At 35.2% G+C, this 19,308-nt stretch overlaps 1 protein-coding gene across 4 annotated transcripts in view; it reads left to right on the top strand.

Moving 5' to 3' along the window:
- LOC129876732 (ubiquitin C-terminal hydrolase 12-like) overlaps positions 1 to 18,970 on the top strand; it is a 32,855-nt gene extending 13,885 nt beyond the window's left edge. For all 4 annotated transcript variants that reach the window (XM_055952229.1, XM_055952228.1, XM_055952231.1 and 1 more), the window contains 16 exons: positions 1,266 to 1,343; positions 1,462 to 1,550; positions 1,642 to 1,750; positions 1,851 to 1,919; positions 2,009 to 2,119; positions 14,809 to 14,864; positions 14,958 to 15,135; positions 15,286 to 15,387; positions 15,467 to 15,538; positions 16,368 to 16,433; positions 16,716 to 16,781; positions 17,132 to 17,218; positions 17,303 to 17,419; positions 17,545 to 17,619; positions 17,741 to 17,824; positions 18,389 to 18,970. In XM_055952229.1, coding sequence (XP_055808204.1) covers positions 1,266 to 1,343; positions 1,462 to 1,550; positions 1,642 to 1,750; positions 1,851 to 1,919; positions 2,009 to 2,119; positions 14,809 to 14,864; positions 14,958 to 15,135; positions 15,286 to 15,387; positions 15,467 to 15,538; positions 16,368 to 16,433; positions 16,716 to 16,781; positions 17,132 to 17,218; positions 17,303 to 17,419; positions 17,545 to 17,619; positions 17,741 to 17,824; positions 18,389 to 18,430 — 1,401 coding nt within the window. In that variant the 3' untranslated portion in view covers positions 18,431 to 18,970. The remainder of the gene's footprint in view (positions 1 to 1,265; positions 1,344 to 1,461; positions 1,551 to 1,641; positions 1,751 to 1,850; positions 1,920 to 2,008; positions 2,120 to 14,808; positions 14,865 to 14,957; positions 15,136 to 15,285; positions 15,388 to 15,466; positions 15,539 to 16,367; positions 16,434 to 16,715; positions 16,782 to 17,131; positions 17,219 to 17,302; positions 17,420 to 17,544; positions 17,620 to 17,740; positions 17,825 to 18,388) is intronic.
- Positions 18,971 to 19,308: the final 338 nt, after the last annotated feature.

The raw sequence follows: 19,308 nt of genomic DNA, 5'->3' as shown, positions 1-19,308 counted from the left end.
GATGATCTTAATGGAGTAACATGGTCACTGAGGAACTGAGGATTCATATAGCCCAACCCAACTTGCTTGGGACTGAGGCGTAGTTGTTGTTGTTGAGGTCTTCCCATTTGCCTAAGCATTGGTGGTCAGAAATACTTGGTAGCTGTATTGATGGGAGAATGTAGTGGTCCATGAAATAGTCTAGGTGCATGTTAGAATATCAGTAGGAGTAGGAATAGCATATAGAATCCTTATTGGAAAAGGATTGTAATGTGGTGTCCTATTTAGAAAAGAGGATTGGAATGTAGTGTCTATAAATAGGGTTTCATTATAATAATGTAGTTGCAACAATTCAATAATATTCTTCTCCAATAGTTCTCACAGTGCATACAAAGTGTCCTGAACACCACCAATAAAAACCTTTGTACATATAATGCAAAAATGCATATTTTGTTTTGTCTAATTATTTATGTTCTGAAGAGGTTTAAAAGTAATCAATCACTTCCCCTGTCTCAATTGTTCTATTTTCGGTTTGGCATCAGACAAATGATTAATATATCCTGTGAAAATAAATGTTATGGATTCAAAGATTGCAGTTTTTTTTTAAATGAATATCAATCAGTAGAATGTTGGAATCAAGTGGGTATAAATGGCGCTAAATGGCTGCAGAGGCTTCTTATAAGCAGACCAAACTAGTTTCGATTGAGGGTAGTATTAGTTTCTCTTTTTGTTGTATTAATACATATTAGAAATATGAGGTCAATGGATTGATAAGTATCGACTATATTCAATATGTAGGTGTACTTATCTAATAGATTGACTGCATAGGATTCTGAGCATACACTGTGTTAAATAATTAAAGTGATGCCTCATTCATATTATGGTCATCTTGTATACTTGTGATATTTCAGTTCTGGTGCTTAAAACATTTAAGTTGATCCTGTTATATCACCTTTTGATATCTTTAATGTTTTAAATTGATGATTTCTAGAAGTTATTCTTGTACTTTGCATGATGTTCTAGTTCATACACTCTCCTCCCATGTTGCGCGGGCTCTCCAAATTTTGGCCCACCCGTGTTGGATCCTCCAAACATGAACTACTTTTGGAGGATCCGACACACAACCAAGTGACCAACTGCATTTTTGGAGAGTCAAAGCAACATAGCTCTTCTGCCGTCCTAACGAAAAATTGTGCTTTATTATTCTTTATAATAATTAATTCCTAGCTTGTAATGTTTCTTGAAAGATGTATACTGTTGTCTAAGACAACCATCTGCAAGTGCAGGTTGGTCAGTTAAGGGAAGTTTCTAACAAGACCAACAATGCTGAGTTAAAATTATTTTTGGAAGTGGAGTGTGGCCTGGTACCTTCTTAACTCTCTTATAGATTATAAATTGCCATGGATTACTCCCCTTTGTTGACATGTGTTTTTTTGCCTTATATTCTACTATGCTTTACCTTTGACTCGTTTAATATTTCAGGATCTCATTCCTGGTCCTCCACCTGACAAAAGTAAAGATGATATACTCCTTTTCTTTAAGCTTTATGATCCTGAAAAAGAAGAGCCCCGGTAAGTTATTTGCTTTTAAAGGAGCTCACATGGCAAAAGTATTTTTGTGGCAAGGTTAACAACAAGATTTATTCCCTTTTTGTATTTCCAGTTATGTTGGTAGGCTTTTCGTGAAGAGTACTAGTAAGCCAATTGAGATACTTCCAAAACTTAATGAATTGGCTGGATTTGCTCCTGACCAAGAAATCGAACTTTTTGAGGTGTGTTTTTGTCGCCTTCTCTCTGTTATTGACGCACTTATCGTTCTTATTGATGTCATTGATTGATATGACATGAGAATTTGGTCTTTTTTCTTTACAGGAAATAAAATTTGAACCTTCTGTCATGTGTGAAAGACTAGACAGAAAGGCTTCATTTCGATTTAGCCAGGTTTTTGTCCTTTCTGTTTTCCCTGTTTGATTGTTGAAAGCTTTTATCTTCTCAGATTTGGATTTGCTTTGCTGACTTATCTCTTACAGATTGAAGATGGGGATATTATATGTTTTCAGAAGAAAGCTTCTCCTGAAGTTGAAGAGCAAGTCCGATTTCCAGATGTTCCTTCATATATGGAATACGTCAAAAATCGCCAGGTGAATACCTTATGGTCCTCTCGGTTGGTGCTAGGATAACTTTCGAAACTTCCTTGGGTCTTTGCCTTGACGAGTTGTATCATTTTTGTCACTTGTATCTGCAACATTTTCTTCACGTTTCCTTTTTTGGTTTGTGTTGTGCTTGTGCACACCATACGCCTAGCTCTTTATTTTTACTAGTATACGTACTTGCACAATGCACAGTCAATTGATAAGTAATTGTGGCATATTATGATATTATCATTAATTAATAAATAAATTATAAATGTAAAGTTGGAATTTTTGAGTGGAAAAAAGTCACTTTAAAAAGCTTTTTCCGGCAACTCCTTGTCGGAAACTTCCTTTCTTTCTACTCTCAACTCCCACATTCCGTGGTAGCTTTCTCTCAACTCCCACATTCCGTGGTAGCTTTTTCACCTCACTCTCTTTCTTTCATTACTTTCTTCCTTTCACTAGCAGAGCTCTTCTTCTCTAGATCATTGATGGAGGAAAACAGGATATGTTTCAACGCAGGCTTCAAGTTTTTCGACATCACAAAATGGACAGTGGGGAGAGATATTTGGTTTGAATAGGTCAAGAGAAGTCGCAACATGATGAGAAGGTCTTCCATGAGTGAGAAAATCATGAAATGGCTCTGTACCATCTTCAAAGAAGCATTCAAGGACAGAAAAAGAAATCAGAAGATGAAAATACAAAGAAAAATTTCACCGAGACTTTTTGCACTAGGAAAGTGAATGAGTATGGTAGATTCTTGAGCATTTTAACTCTTAATGGTTTCGGAAAAAGTAGTTATAATAGTCCAGAGTTAGCCATAAATGCTGGGTGAAATGAGATAGCCTCTAAGATAGAGAGGTTCATTCAATGCTCTCACCAACTGAAGAATGCAATACAACCCATACTATTTAAGAAGGATCTATCTTATGCGACAGTAGCTGGGGAAAGCAAATGGAGATCAAAAACTTTGGGTGAGACACAAATCTCGTACAGTGAAGGAGACCTTCAAGTTACAGAGGCACCAGGGGCAAGAGACATTGTACTTCTCAAGAGGTGCATTATGGGCTCTTTCGAAGAGGGAGAAACACAACTTCCCTCCTTATCAGGAGATGGATTGCAGTCTCTTGGAAAGCAGTGTTTCGGATCAACATTTACGAGGTAGCCAACAACATGTTCCTCTTCAAATTTTCGAATAGGAACATGGCAGAACAAATCATATAGAGGGAGTGGAGACGGGGGAATATCAAATTTAATCTTCAGTGGTGAAACCCTGTAATAGGATGTGAAGATTCCAATTAAAAGCCCAAATCCACTTGGATTAAAGTTTTAAGAGTACCTTTATAACTCTGGTCGCAAAAGATCTTCACAGAAATATTGAACCTTTGTGGAGAATGGGTCGAAACTGAGGAGGATACATGTTTGAAGAACCATTTGAAGTGGGCAAGAATTAAAATCTATGGAGATGGAGAAAAATTGCCCTAGTGAAGTTTCAATTGAGAGAGATGGGATAAATCTTTTTATCCCAATTTGGGTAGAGACGAAAGTTAGATTCCAAATTTTGACGCCGGCAGTAGAAGAAAATTACCAACTAGTCATGCTGGAGCTGGGAGAGTGCAGCAAAGAACCTGGAGGTCTGCCATTGTTTTTGGACCAACAGGTAATAGACTTGTCTTCTATAGAGAAAGGACAAGACTTTTAAAAAAGTCAAGATGATGTGTAGATGAGTCACATGGGGCTCCCAAAGAGAGACAACTGGGGTCTTTTTAAATGAGACCCCACACTCATGTGCTAAGGAAGTGGAGACCCAAATCTATTTTAGACAATTTTTGGGCCGGGGAAGAGTAAAATAAAGATTGGTCCTGATAGAGCAAATGTCATTTTAAATGACTTATCAGGCCCAAGTGAGGTAGTCTTTTTTGATCCTTTAAGTTCTGAAATAGAGGACCATGCTCCAACTCTAAAGAGCAGTCTTCTACAACAGGTCCTTTAAGTTCTGAAATAGAGGACCATGCTCCAGCTCTAAAGAGAAGTCTTTTATAATAGGATATTACAACAGAGGAAAGACATGCAGAACAGGGGAACTCAATCGTAAACTCTGGGGATGCTTCAAATTGTCTTTCAAAAACGATGGTGATGGAGGTTACTCTGTGATAAAACATATTTAATTCTGGAAATTCAGGAGGAGCAAAATACCACATCAAACATGCGACAAACAAATTGAAGAGTGGGTGGTGGAGGATGTGGATCCTATACAAAATGACATGAGTTCTGCAGTACAAAAAGAGAAGGAGACATCTATGTGGGTAAGACAAAACCTTATTAAGCTGGGGAAAATGTTTGGTGTGGATTTTCAAGGACATGAGAAGGAATCTCTAGAGCTACTTATGCAAATAGATAGTTGGAGACAAGCTAGGAAGATGGAAAGTGATTCTATTAGCAAAAGGCCTAGGTACAAGGGGGTTCAGGAATTGAAAAGCCTGACTTCTTTTCATATTAATTTCAAATGTGAGTGGAAGAGTGAGTGAGTGAAAGAGGGAAAAGTTTTACAATGAAAGTAAAACTTGTGTCCTGGATTAGGGGATTGAATAGTGGGGATAAGAGGAGATTTGTGAAGAGTTCAATCTTCAACTGGAAGGCTGACACTGTAGGTTTACAGGTGTCAAAGTTAGAGGGGGAGATCTATGATATAATAAAAGAGATTTGGGGTGGTAGATGGGTTAAGTATGCTTGTCTCAAACTAGTGGCACCGGGGGGCATTTTGATGATATGGGCTAATAGATCATGGAAAGGAGAAGTGCTGGAAATAGGTTCCTACATTCTCACCTGCAAGTTTGAGGCAGTGCTTCAGGATTTCAATTGCCACGTAATAGGAGTCTATGATCCTAATCGTAGAGTTATGAGAGAGCATTTGTGGGAGGAAATAGGCAGTGTTTTGAGAAGCGAGAAGCGGAAAAAAGCGACGGGGGCTCGCTTCACAGAAGCGAGAAGCGTGAAGCGAAGCGCATGCTTTTTTCAGAAAAAGCGTTATTTAGTATAAAAATATAAAATATAAAATATGCATAGATAAATAATCAAGAACTCAAAAGAATTAGATTAAAAAGTAACTAGATAGTCAATAATCCTCATAAGTAACAACATATAAAGCAAATGCATAACCAAATCACAAAGAGAGCAAAATCCTATTCTTCAACAAGATCCTCAAACTCTTGAAGTGCCATCAACAAGGGTTCTACTTCTACTTGGTCCTCATCTTCTTCCTCATCGGAGGACTCATCAACAAGAGTTCTACTTCTATTTGAACATGAACTTGAACAGAGCATATGCTTTATCTTTAAAAAAAAGGCCAAACTGCTGAATAAAAGTTGAAAAAAATAATTCTTCGCAGACAGCAGTTGCGCAGAAATACAAAAAGAAGAAGAGAAGAAGAAAAGAAGAGAAGAAGATCGCAGCAGTTGAGAGCAGTGCTGCGTTGAATGAAAATAAAAATAGAAATAGAAAGAGAAGAAGAGAAGAACAGAAGAACAGAAGAAGAGAAGAAGAAAAACTAACTTGGTTGACGTTGAAATGTTGAAGTTGGACTGTCGAATTGAAGAAGTCACACTGAAAGAGCAGCTTGGAGAAGTCACAAAAATTATACAGTTTTTTTATTAAAAAAAACCTAGCGCCGCTTTTTTTCCAAAAAAGCTCGTTTTTTTCTCGCTTTTAGATGAAGCGCGCTTCTCGCTTCTCCCGTGAAGCGCTCGCTTTTTCGAAATCGCTTCGCTTCACGATGTTGAAGCGCTAGTACCTCGCCTCGCATCACTTCACGCTTAAAGCGAGCGCTTCAGCGATTTTTCACAACACTCAAATAGGTGTTGTTAGAAGTCTTTTTGAGGGACCTTGGGCAGTGTGTGGAGATTCCAACATCACAAGATATCCATCAGAGAAGAGAAAATGCAGAAGGAGAACTCTAGGTATGATAGAGTTCTCTGATTTTATTGAAGATATGGACTTGGTGGGCTTACAATTGGTAGGGGGAAACTACAGTTGGTTCAAAGGGGACAATAACAACGTTGCTTCTAGAATTGATAGGATCTTAATCTCCAAGGAGTGGGATGACAACTTTAGAAGAATTCAACAAGTGGTGCTACAGAGATTGTGCTCTGATCACAGTCTCATTACTCTACAATGTGGAGTTTGGGAGCACAACAAATCCTATTTCAAGTTTGATAATTGGTGGTTCAACACAGAAGGCTTTGTAGAAAAAAATTAGAGAATGGTGGGAGTCTTTTGTATTCACTGGTATGCCTGATTATATCCTTGGGTGTAAGCTCAAGGCTTTAAAAGGCAAATTGAAGAAGTGGAGTAGAACCAACTTGGGTAACCTAGGGTTACAAAAGGTCCAAATCCTAAGTCAGTTAGCTATGGTGGATGCAGTAATGGAGAATAGAGTCCTAACAGAATCAGAATCAGCAATGAAGGCATCTTTGCTTATGGACTATGAAGAGCATCTTAAAAGTAAAGAGATAGCATGGAGACAAAATCAAGAGCATTGTGGCTGAAAGAGGGGGACAAAAATACTAAGTATTTCCAAAAAGTGGCCAATGCATGCAAAAGATGCAATAACATTGATCAACTGATGATTCAAGATGACATAGTGAGTGATCCAGAGAGAATTAAAGGGAAGATTACTGGTTTTTATCAGAAGCTTTATTTAGAAACTTCAGATAGAAAACCTTCGAGCAACCTAATCAACTGTCCAATGATCACTGAAGCTGAAAATAAAGTGTTACGAAGGGAATTTGAGGAGTAAGAAGTACTAGCATGTTTGAAGATGTGTGCCATGGACAAAGCTCGTGGTCCAGATGGCTACACTATGTTTTTTTTTTTATGTAAGTGTTGGGATGTAGTGAAGATGGATATCATGGATACCTTTAAGAATTTCCATTTTCACAATATCTTTGAGAAGAGCTTTAATGCCACCTACATTTCTCTAATCCCAAAGAAGAATGTTGCCAAGGAACTGAGAGATTTTAGGCCCATCAGCCTCATAAGAAGTGTATAAGTTGTTATCCAAAGTGCTGACTGAAAGACTGAAGAAAGTGGTTGACAAGCTAGCAGATGCTCAACATATGGCATTCATTTAAAATTGACAAATAATGGATGCCATTCTAATTGCAAATGTAGTAGATTCAAGAATTACCCCAGGAAAGGTAGGAATTTTGTGCAAACTGACATAGAAAAGGCATTTGACCATGTGAACGGGAAGTTTTTGTTGAAGATGCTTACATGTATGGGTTTTGGAAGGAGGTGGATTCAGTAGATCAAATATTGCATCTCCACTGTTAGATTCTCGGTCCTCATAAATGGTGCACCTGAAGATTTTCCTGCTCAAAGGGGTCTGAGGCAGGGAGATCCCTTATCTCCTTTCCTTTTTATCATTGTAATGGAGGGCTTAAATAACATGATAAAGGTGGCCAGGGAGAATGAATGCCTCAGGGGTTCTGAGGTAGACACAACTCAAACCTCAATATCAAATGGCAACATGGCAGTCACTCATTTACAGTATCCAGATGACACCTTAATATTTTGTGATGCTAATGGAGGGCAACTATTGGTTTTAAGATCAATCTCGGTGCTGTTTGAAGGAGTCTCAGGTTTGCATATCAACTGGAGAAAGATTCTGTTTTATCCTAATAATAATGTCTCTAATATGAAGGATCTGTCTTTTATTTTGGGAGGGTAAGTAGGTTTTTTGCCTACCATTTATCTGGGCATGCCTTTAGGTGCCGAATCATAGGCTTTGAACATCTGGAATCCCGTGATTGAAAAGTGTGAGTAGAAGCTTACCTGATGGAAATCTCAATAGATTTCCTTGGGAGGCAGAGTCACTCTTATTAACTCAGTTTTGGATGTCGTACCTACTTATATGATTTCTATCTTCCCCATTCCCGACGAGTGATAGAAAGACGGGATAAAATTAGGAGGGATTTCCTATGGAAAGGGACTAATGAAAATGTTTCCACTGTCCAACATTTAGTCAAGTGGAACAAGGTACTCTGGGGGAAGAAACATGGGGTCTGGGAGTAAGGAATCTGAAAAAGCAGAGCAATGCCCTTAGACTAAAGTGGTTATGGAGGTATTATCAAGAGTGTCAACCATTATGGGGAACAGTAATTCAAGCAAAATATGGAGAGGAGAACAAGTGGATGACAAAGGAGGTTCTTACACCATATGGGGTAAGCCTGTGGAAGCCCATTAGAATCTTGGGGCTTCTCTTGAAGATCAATACAACCAGTAGGGTAGGCAATGGCAATAAGACTTCATTTTGAGAGGATAAATGGTTGGGTACTACTAGTCTGAAAAGTATCTTTCGAGAGATGCATGACTTGGTAGTAAGTAAACAAGTGAGCGTAGCTGAGGTTTGGACACAACATGGATGGAATTTCCAGTTTAGGAATTTCAATGATCGGGAAATCGAGACTGTGACTGAATTTTTTTGGAAGGTTGGAAGTTTTTACAGGAACAAGGGATGAACATGATAGATTATGGTGGAGCAGAAATAACAAAGGCACATTCAAGGTAAACTTTGCATAGAAGTCTCTAAATCAAGGTGGACAACAACCTTCTCTTTGGCCGTGGAAGCAGATTTGGAAACCTAAAATCCCTTTCAAGGTGGCATGTTTCACTTGGCTGCTGGCAAGAGAAGCATTTTTGACACACGGAAATCTCAAAAAAAAGGAAGTTTTCCATGTCTTCTAGATGCTATTTATGTGGGGAAGAAGTTGAGACATGCAACCATTTGTTTCTTCCGTGCAGAATAACATCCCAATTATGGAGGATTTTCAGTAGTCTCAAGGGTTTTGCTTGGGCTATGCCTAATAGAATCATACATCCTTTGTGCTGTTGGGGAGAAGTAGGGGTGGGAGCTGTAGATAGAGATAGATGGATGATTGTCCCAGCATGTATTTGGTGGACTTGTTGGAAAGAAAGAAATGTTAGATGTTTTGAGAGCAAGTGTTGTGATCTTCAAAAGATCAAACTAAATTGTATCGGGCTTTTTTGCTTTTGGTGCAAACAGATGTATTTAGAGGACACTGAATCCATTATAGATATCCCTAGGTTCTTGTTAGGATGCAGATTCAGTTATCTTACTTTTTTGACTAGCTGTAAATATGGTTTTCAGTGCAACCACTGTACTGGTTCACTGTATACACACAAATGTTACCTTCTCAATAAAATAAAATAAAGTAAATTATAAATGTAAAATTAATAATATAGATTAAATTTTGAGGGGGGATTCACGTGAAGAAAAAAAAATTAATTACCTTAACCAAGAGGAATTACCAACTTGAAATGCATAAACATGAAGATAAACAATTTTATAAGATCAAAATTACCATCAATTTGTGTAATTTAACCATAGAACTTTCTAATTTAATTATTAAAATTATGATTTACTTAATAAAAAATATATCAAGTAATTTAAAGGTGAATAAAGAACATCTAACCTTGTATTGAAGTAACATAAGAAAGAAGATTATATTTTTCTTCATGTACAAAAACATGAAATCAAATACATAAAAAAACACATTAATAATTTTAATTTTAGTGTATTGGTTAACATCTAAGTTAGTAATATATTGGAGTATTTTTATTCTTTTGGAAAGGTAATCTAGACAAATAATTATTTGAATTCCCTCGTGTCCCAATGCATTTAAAATAATTAGCACCGTAACAAAAAAGAGAAAAGGTAAAATCGTATAAGTTCTATACCTCTAGAGTATGGAGAAACTTTTCACATACAACATATTATATACCACGAATAAGGTAACACAATTAAAACAAATGGAGTTAAGAGTCAAAAAGGACAAAGCCCTCTGAAACGAGAAGATAGTTTGAACTCTTTTTTAAGATTGGTGATTATCCATTTGTCTGTAATTATTTCCACTGCTGCATCTATCAATCTGTAAAATAAAACAAGCAAATCCCAAAGGTGAAAAAGAAACATAATTCAAATAGCCAATTTTTTTTATACTAAACATAAAAATAGATAAAACAAATACAATACCAATTCAACCATGCATTTAGAACATTTACAAATGATAAAATTTAATGAACTGTTAAGCAAAAAATATGTACGTGCATAAATAGTTAATTTTAAAAGAATTGTAAGTTACCTCTCATAATCTGGAATGTGCCATAATCATATAACGCGAACAATCAAATTCTATTGTATCTTCAATCTTGATAGTTCATTGAAGTAATTCTGTGTAGACATAATTTGATGACTGCCATAAGTATTTAATGTAATATTACTACGTAACTATTTGAATTCATGAATGTGTCAAGAAACATAAACTATGCAAAGATCTTCATATTATCTCACATCCCATATAAACAAATCAATAAAAGAGAATATCAATAATACTCCATAATTCTCACACATATACAAACGTCGAAAGCTAAATCAGATTTCTAGCATCATGTGAAGATTGATCACTTTGGATTATTTATCAGTTTTTTACAAATCAAAAGAAAAGAGAGAGAGGAAAAATATGTCAACACTGAGTAGATAGAACTGACCCGTATTATTTGCTACCTATTTAAATCATAATGAATAAAATTCATGGAGTTCACTAATCATCTCTGTGCTGTAATGTGAAATTTTTTGAATATTAACATAGGTCAAGTGGCAAAGGGTGGAGGATTTGTGGCTTAGGTCACAGGTTCAAGCCCCGCACCATGCAAAGCGAAGCCTGGTATTTAAGTGGAGAAGGGTAGAGGGGGGGGCCCATTATCCACCCAGTTTAGAAGGCCATGGTTGGTCCAAAGGGCAGGCCACAGACGGATATCTCGGTTATCAAAAAAAAAAAAGAATTGAAATAAATTTGGTTGGATTTTTATTTTATCTTTCTTGGTGTTTGATTAGAATAACTCTTTTTAATAAGATATCTTTGAAGTTTAAAACTCCTACCGTTGCTATAAAGCGGGAAAATTGTAGCCATCTTTAAAACTATCAGTGTTAAATTCAAATTTTAAAAATTTGTCTCTTAGTTATTTTTTTTAAATCTTGGAGTTTCATTTTTTTTGAAAAAAAAGGTATTTTTGAATTTTAAAACTTCTACAATCGGGATAAAGTGAGGAAGTTTTAACAATCTCCAAAACTGTTTAGTATTAAATTCAAATTTCAAACCTTAATCTTTCCATTAACTTCTCTAATCATTTCAATATTTGAACTTTTTCGTGTAAAACTCAAATTTAAATGCAGATCTATTTTGAAATTAAAGTTTCGAGTTGATTAAGATTCAAGTATGAAATAGAAATATTTTTTTTAAAAAAAATCTCTATGTTCATTAAATAAATAAGGAAATGGAATTTTTGAGATTATAGGATAGTACTATTTTTACTTAAATTTTGATAGCTTTCAATTTAATTAAGAATACAAATTAGATCTTTTGAGATATTATAGGATATTATCAATTATAACTAAATGGATTTAGATTGCTTTCAATTTTAGTTTTAAAAATAGGACTAATTTTGAATTGAAAAGTATAATTTAAAATTCTGTAGTTTTATAATAATAACTTTGGTGTGTGCGTGATCAATGGGGAATGGGTGTGGAACATGCAAGTGTGGTTTTTTCTTGGTGTTTACTTTTTTTTTTATATTTTGTCTTTAATAATTAATTTGAAATGTATTTAAAAATTAGATAATATAACTAGCCATTACTATAATTTAAAAACTGTTAGAATTTGAAAATTTTCTGGTGATGCCATGTGGCACTCTTTTTTTAAAATAAAGATTTGAAAAGTTGAGTAATTTCATGGGGCTGCCATGTGGCACATTTTGAAAAAAAATTACCGAAATGCAAATATTTTTTAAAATTAATTTTTGTAAATAAAAGTTCAAGAATTTTTGTGGGGATGCAATGTGACACTTTTTCTCTCCTATTATATATAGACCAGTATCAAAGGCGAAAAGCACAAAAAAGCTCTAAGGTCTGTTGGGGCATTAAGCGCAAAGTGCAAATAAAGCGTGGGCTTTAATGAAAAAAGGTGCAAAGGGAAATATGACAAATATATGACCAAAGAAATTGAAAACAAAACCATGATAAAGGGAAATACCAATTGAAGAACCTTCCAGACGACATTGAAGCGCACATAAAGTTAGGCGAAATGCTCAACACGTTTTGAGCCTCGTTTCAGGGCTTAAGCATGCTTAAAGAGCGCCTTTGACTAAACTGATATAGACTAGTGAATATGCTCGCGCTTCGCGTTATGAGAAAGAAAAAAAATGTATCTCCTCCTTTGACCTAAGTATATTCATTAATCATTATCAATTAAATTACATGAATAAAATAAATACCATAAGAATTATTTAGTCAAAGTACATAAAACTGAAAATAGTAGACATTAATTATTGTATCTTATCATTATTGTTATTTGATTACATCGAAAATTTTAGAATAACATAGTTATTGTCAAAAGAATATAACAACATTGCACAATTTAAAGTAATTCGAAAAGCATAGTATCGAACATGGGGAGAAGTACAAAGAGAAATAAATTCAGTTTAATCATTAGATATCAAGCAAAACAAATTATGCTATAGCAAGTAACAAATTATAGCTTTTGAGGGAATTTTTCAGCAACAATAATATAATCTAAATGATTCCCGCTATATTATATTTAGCTGCAATAATTAATATGAATATTTATAACCAACACTTTTTATAAATGGCGCTAAAGACTTTAGAGAATACCATAATGACATTAACTCAATTGCATGAAAGGAAAATACTCAATTCTCAGATAGTCAACACCCTGTTCTCTTTCATTTGCATCTACTTCATCTCTAAACCTTTCAAAAATATCAATTGTGTAGTAATTCTTAGTTCTCATTACAATGCTCAAAGTAAACAGAGCTTCAAATTTATTCACACTATAAATTATGACAAAAGAGAGCTTGTACCATTGCTTCTCACTACAAGTCAATTCTTTCACCATGTAGTTTACTTCCTCTACTTCCAATTGAAATATGTAAGAAATTTAAAATTTATCTCACTAAAGCTCAAAAATGAAGAGACTTCCATACTCTCAAATGATGTAGAAGAGATGTGCAAATATAATATTTTCTGCTGTCAATATCGACCCCAATAATTTGCAGGCACCCACAACACCTTTTCACCCTCCGCAACCTATAAATCACATCTTAATTAATAGTTTAGGTACACATACAAGAGAGCAACAGTGAAGGTTTGGTTCAACTTTTGCGGTGATCAAAATAGCTCAACAGCAAATACATAGTGTATGATTCTATACAAGTAGTGTTTTATGTCTATTCCAATTCTTGTGACCATTCATCACAAATTAAATTCATTGAAACCCATTAAAGAAATATCTTCATATCAGATTTTGCAAATGCAACCTCTAACAAATCAAACTTCCACTAAAACAATAACAAAGCAGAAATAAAGCATAATTGAGTAAGCTGGGGAAAATGCCAAGCTCTAAGAAAATGTAAGCTGGGAAAATATGTTAAAATCATATTCCTATTTTTTTGACAACTTGTTACAATATTACTGATTAAAACAATGAATGAAGAAGAAATCAAAGGCAAAATCTAAAGGAGCAAATAAATAATCAATATGGAGTAAAATTAAGTTGTCTAAATTTTTATATTACAAGAAAAAGAAGATAACTTGAAAGTGCTTCTGTGGGAGATACTTCTAAGTTTCAAGTGACTTTAACTTTCATCACCAAACTATATAGTACAACTTCACGTCTCCACCTCGTGATTTGTTGATTTTTAAACAAAACAGAATAGTACTTTCGAGTTCCAAAAAAACTCAGACATTGTAAAAGTATACTGAGAAGGCAAAGGATAGGATGCAAAATTGAAATTTAAAAGGATTTTGAGAACTCACAATTTGAAGAAATCCATTCCAAGGCAAGACATTCATCTGTGGTTCTAGTGCACCGACAAACAAATGGAAGAAAGATAACTTGTAATAAAAACAAACTCATACTATGGGAGTCCAACAAAGTTTGACCGGTTTGTAAGGAAATCATTCTAAGAGAGAAATAGAGTAATTGAGAGATGTTACCCTTTGGTTTTGACAAATTTCTAGACTTCCACAAAGGAACTGTTATTTGATCCTCCTTACTTGTTTTTCAATGCTAGGATGAAAACTGAATTTTATATTTGAATTTTTTCCCCTTTTCGTTACTCTCAGTAAACTGTTCAAAGTTTTCAAAGACTCCAAAATCCTCAATAAGCGAAATCTGAGGAGGTGAAGGAAACAGGAGCAAGCGCCATAGTAAACAGAGGAAGCAAAGAAAAATATAGAGGAATTAACAGAGACGTAGGGTAAAGTGAATAACACGGGAGTGAGGGAAGAAAATAAATCTCAAACGGATGAGAGATAGGAATGATACATACTGATAGCGGAAACGTTTGGTATTGAAGTGATGGCTTTTGGGAAGCCGCGAAAATTGCAAAGACGTGATTCTGAAAAGTCGTGTATTCGTTTTTTCTATTTGACAGATGTTGAAAAGCGTGAGAATTGCAAAAAATTGTGAAAAAAATTAAATTTAATTGCTGAATGGTGAAGTGTGCCACGCAGGCGGACTTAGGATCCTTTTATATATATATATATATCTGATTTTATCTCTCCAATTTTGATTCCTCATATCTGAGTTTTTTATTTACAGATTGTCCATTTCAGAGCGCTGGAAAAACCGAAGGAGGATGATTTCTGTCTGGAGTTGTGAGTTTATTTTGTACCTTTATCCTACACTTTAGTGCAGCGCATATGCTTCTGATACATCTGTGACCATTTTTTTTGTTCGTAATATTACAGAGCAAAAAGTGATACATATGATGAAGTAGTGGAGAGAGTGGCGCAGCGGCTTGGTGTGGATGATCCCTCCAAAATTAGGCTTACTCCTCACAACTGCTACTCGCAGCAACCCAAGCCCAACCCTATCAAATATCGGTCTGTGGATAATTTGGTAGACATGCTTATCCATTACAATCAGGTTTGTTAACATGAGTTGACTTTATCTTGGAAGCACATGGTGACTTTTAATGCTTACTCATCATAACAATGTCATATTATTTTGGTAGGATGTGATGTGTCTGGACTAACCACGTCTCAACTTTTTTCTTTATTTTTTTGGTGGTCATAGATCTCCGATATTCTGTATTATGAAGTTCTGGACATACCTCTGCCAGAATTACAATGTCTGAAGACGCTCAAAGTTGCCTTCCATCATTCTACGAAGGATGAGGTTTGTCTAAAATGGCAAAAACATTTTTATCCCATCAAACTATTACCTTTCCTTATTACATTTTTTTCATTGCTTTCAGATTGAAATTCTGAATGTAAGATTGCCTAAGCAGAGTACTGTGGGGGATGTTCTTAATGAAATCAAATCAAAGGTATTGATAAGTGTTGAGTCTCTGAAAAGGGTGAAAGCAATTTCCTACCCTTCAGTAAAAAATAAGCAGTTTCCTTGTGGTAGATTTCTGATGTCTAGATAATTATATGTTTTTAGTTGATTTATGCATCATTATGTAAATGTCGTTTGATGGATTCAGGTTCTGTGGATAACATATAGCGAAAGGGTACAATCTAGTCTAACTTGTATTATTTACCTTAATAATTGAAGAGTTGGTATTTGCATTTGTTGCCTACACTACACCAGTGTGTGCTTTTCTGCTACTTCGGATAATACCATTTTTTTTATCCCCAATTAGATATCCATATTTTGCTTCTCAAATGTCAAATTGGCCTTTGTTTCTAAAGAGCGAGATTGCCTTTTGAAAAGAAAATTTAGAGATTTGGAAATGATATGAGAAGTACAAGTTGGCAAAATTTGCTTTTCAATTTATCTCAACATACTTGATTATACAAAAATCACTTGTTGACAGCGGGAGTTGGCAATCTTTTTGTGATATTTTTTGACTTCAAAAATGACAATCTTCCTTGGTTCTTTTTTTCTGGTAAAGGGAGTACTCTCTATCCTTTAAGATTATCTTGTTTAAAACCATTAATAAAGGATGATGAATGTGCACCCTAATGTATGTTTCTTGTTCGTGTATATGTTCTGAAGAAAATAATTTTACATGCATATTTTAAGGACATGTGAGATTTAGATCTGTCATGTATATTCTGGACCAATGTTATTTCTCTAATATTTTCTGTTCAATGGCGGCTTCCATTTATGGTATGAGAATATAACTACTGGCATATGGTGTGCTGCAACAGGTAGAGTTGTCCCATCCAAATGCAGAGCTTAGATTACTTGAGGTCTTCTATCACAAGATTTATAAGGTGAGGAGTCCTAATATAAGTTCAATACTTATATCCTAATATAAGTTCAATAATTCTGCCCTTTATTTGAATCTGTAAATATGGCTTCTAGCAGCCTCTGTGCTCTTGACTAATACAATCATTACCTTTCTCCGAAAAGTACTTTTGTCCTGTATTAGATTTGTGCTGACATTTTATTTTGATAGTTAAATGACCTTTCAAGACTCGTTCTGCTATTTTAGGTGTTCTTTTTGTCTGTCTGTATCTGATCCACCACCCTTTTGTTACCATTTCTAATTGCAGATCTTTCCGCTCAGTGAAAAGATTGAGAATATAAATGACCAATATTGGACATTGCGGGCAGAGGAAGTAAGTTTTCTAGGTGTTTTATGGCTGACTTCTTCTTCTTCTTCTTCTTCTTCTCTCTTCTTCATCTCCTTTTGATCCTTTACCTTTCTAAAAAAATGTTGCTGATGTAATTTACCAATTTCAAAAAAAAGAAATGTTGCTGAGGTTTTGAAGTTTAGCAGTTATTTGAATCTAGGATCTGGGCTTTAATTTGATTGCTATGCTTTGCTGTTTCAGCTTTATTTGTTAGAGGTGTCTTCTCTCTCTGGTTTAGATAGTTGATTATGGAAAATTAATAATGATATTCTGTGGTATATGTTGTTCCACCGACCTCTTTTTAATACTCTGTTTATTTTATTTTAACTTTGTAGATACCAGAAGAGGAGAAAAACCTTGGTCCTCACGATCGTCTAATTCATGTTTACCATTTCACAAAAGAGACTCCACAAAATCAAATGGTATTACAAATAGGCTTGATTGATTGCTACTGATATACTGCTGCATCTGACGTTAAAATTAGTAATTGGATTGGTTTTCAACAGCAAGTGCAGAATTTTGGAGAACCTTTCTTTCTGGTCATCCATGAAGGTGAAACTTTAGCGGAAATTAAAGTGCGCATTCAAAAGAAATTGCAGGTTTCAGATGAGGAGTTTTCTAAGGTACAGTGCTTGAGCACAAGCTTTTGTAGCAACTGGAATATTCTTTCATACTTTTAGCATTATGGTTTATTTTTGAAGGCCTATGATTGACTTATGGGTTGACTTTGTAATTTTTTGATGGCTAGTGGAAATTTGCATTTTTAGCATTGGGGCGCCCAGAATACCTTCAGGACTCAGACATTGTATCCAGCCGTTTTCAGGTTAGTGTATCCCCCCCCGAAGTTCACCGTAGACTTCCTTTTGTGTTTGTGGGTCAGCTATAGTTGCGTGTTCTTTTTTCTAAATTCTGCCCAAGTTGAAGATGCTTGTATCCTGTTGCAGAGGAGAGATGTTTATGGTGCTTGGGAGCAGTACCTTGGATTGGAGCATGCAGATAATACATCTAAGAGGCCATATGTTAATCAGGTGACTCTATAGATTTTACTAGAAGCCTTTCAGTTATCAGTTAAAACATACAAGTGGTTCAATCATAGTATCTTAATTTGCCACCTCATAAAGGCTGTTAAATTTATGATATTTTATCTTATTGGAACCTGCCTTTTAATGTTTGAGGAGCTTTCAGGGTCAAGTTAAGGTTTACTTTGTCTTTACTATAGTCCTAGTGACTAGATTGTGAACTAGATCTTGCTATGTGACAAGGTATTTGGTTAGTAGATATCTATCTTATTAAAAATAAAAAAAATAATTCCTCTAGTAGTTGAGCATATGGTTTAATTTATCTGGACGGCTCTTTTGGGTGTGTGTGATCTGATATCTAGATGTAATCTGTGTTTCCATTTTGCTCGACGACATTAATCACTGACTAGTTACAGGTATGGTACAGAAAAAGATTGGGTTAATAATTAGAGGAGTATTTAACATCATGTCTTCGCGGGACCCAACACTTTGAGCTGCTTATTGCTTGATAATGTTGGTCATTATATGTTAAAAAACCTCTATTATGCTTTAATATTTAATCTGAAATTGCAGAACCGTCACACATTTGAAAAGCCAGTCAAGATATACAACTGAAAGAGGTTTGTGATATTCCAGCTGGGCTTTGGTTGTAGCGTTCACTCCTGGCGAGCTTAGAAGGGAGACTTGTAAAAGAGTTTGTAGCTATGACATGATGATGATAAGTAGAAGGCAGAGAGGAGATTAGCATGAATATTGTTTTCATATAGGGGATTTTACCACCTTTGTTTCCTCCTGGTGATTTGGTCAGATTTTGCAGGCTGTAAGTTTTCCCTTGATTTCTTTGGGGACGGAGGTCTGTTTCTCTTTAGTTTAGTTAGAATGCGCGCTGCAGTTTCTGCCCTCGCCTTCAGCTATTACACTGCTGAGGGTTGGTTCTTTTTGACGTTGTCTTCTGCATAATTTATTCTGCATATAAGATTTTGTTTGAAGGGTATGTATAGTTGATATAGTCGTTGGGTGCATTCTGGACATGTATTATCTGTCACTTCTTTTCCAATTTCCCATTCCTCTTTTGGTTGTATTTAATGTCATACGAGTGGGGAATGGATATGTACAAGTTCTCTCTATAGCATTGGTATATGTTTCTATGCTTCATTTCTGTATTGTTGTTTTTACTGTTGGTTTAGTTTGGCAGAAATGACAACCTCCTACAGTTGAGCATATGAATAATTTATTTTTTGTCCATATTTTACGTTACTTTTGTTAATATGAAAGCCTGCAGGAGTTGGGAGACAATAATCCAGTGAAAACATTTATTGAGTCATAAAGCCAAACATGACAAGTAAAATGGATCGCGTGGAACCATTTTTCTTTAATTTTTTTTCTAACAGTTTGCACTTGTTTCTTGAGTCAATCTACTGTGGTCACAGTAACCTTTACAAAGAATTAGAAGACAATACATTTCTCCAGCAGGTAAAAGACCAAACATAATG

The sequence above is a fragment of the Solanum dulcamara genome, chromosome 12 (assembly GCF_947179165.1).
Source record: "Solanum dulcamara chromosome 12, daSolDulc1.2, whole genome shotgun sequence".
Classification (NCBI taxonomy): Eukaryota; Viridiplantae; Streptophyta; class Magnoliopsida; order Solanales; family Solanaceae; genus Solanum; species Solanum dulcamara.
This window is presented reverse-complemented; position numbering and strand designations above follow the sequence as displayed.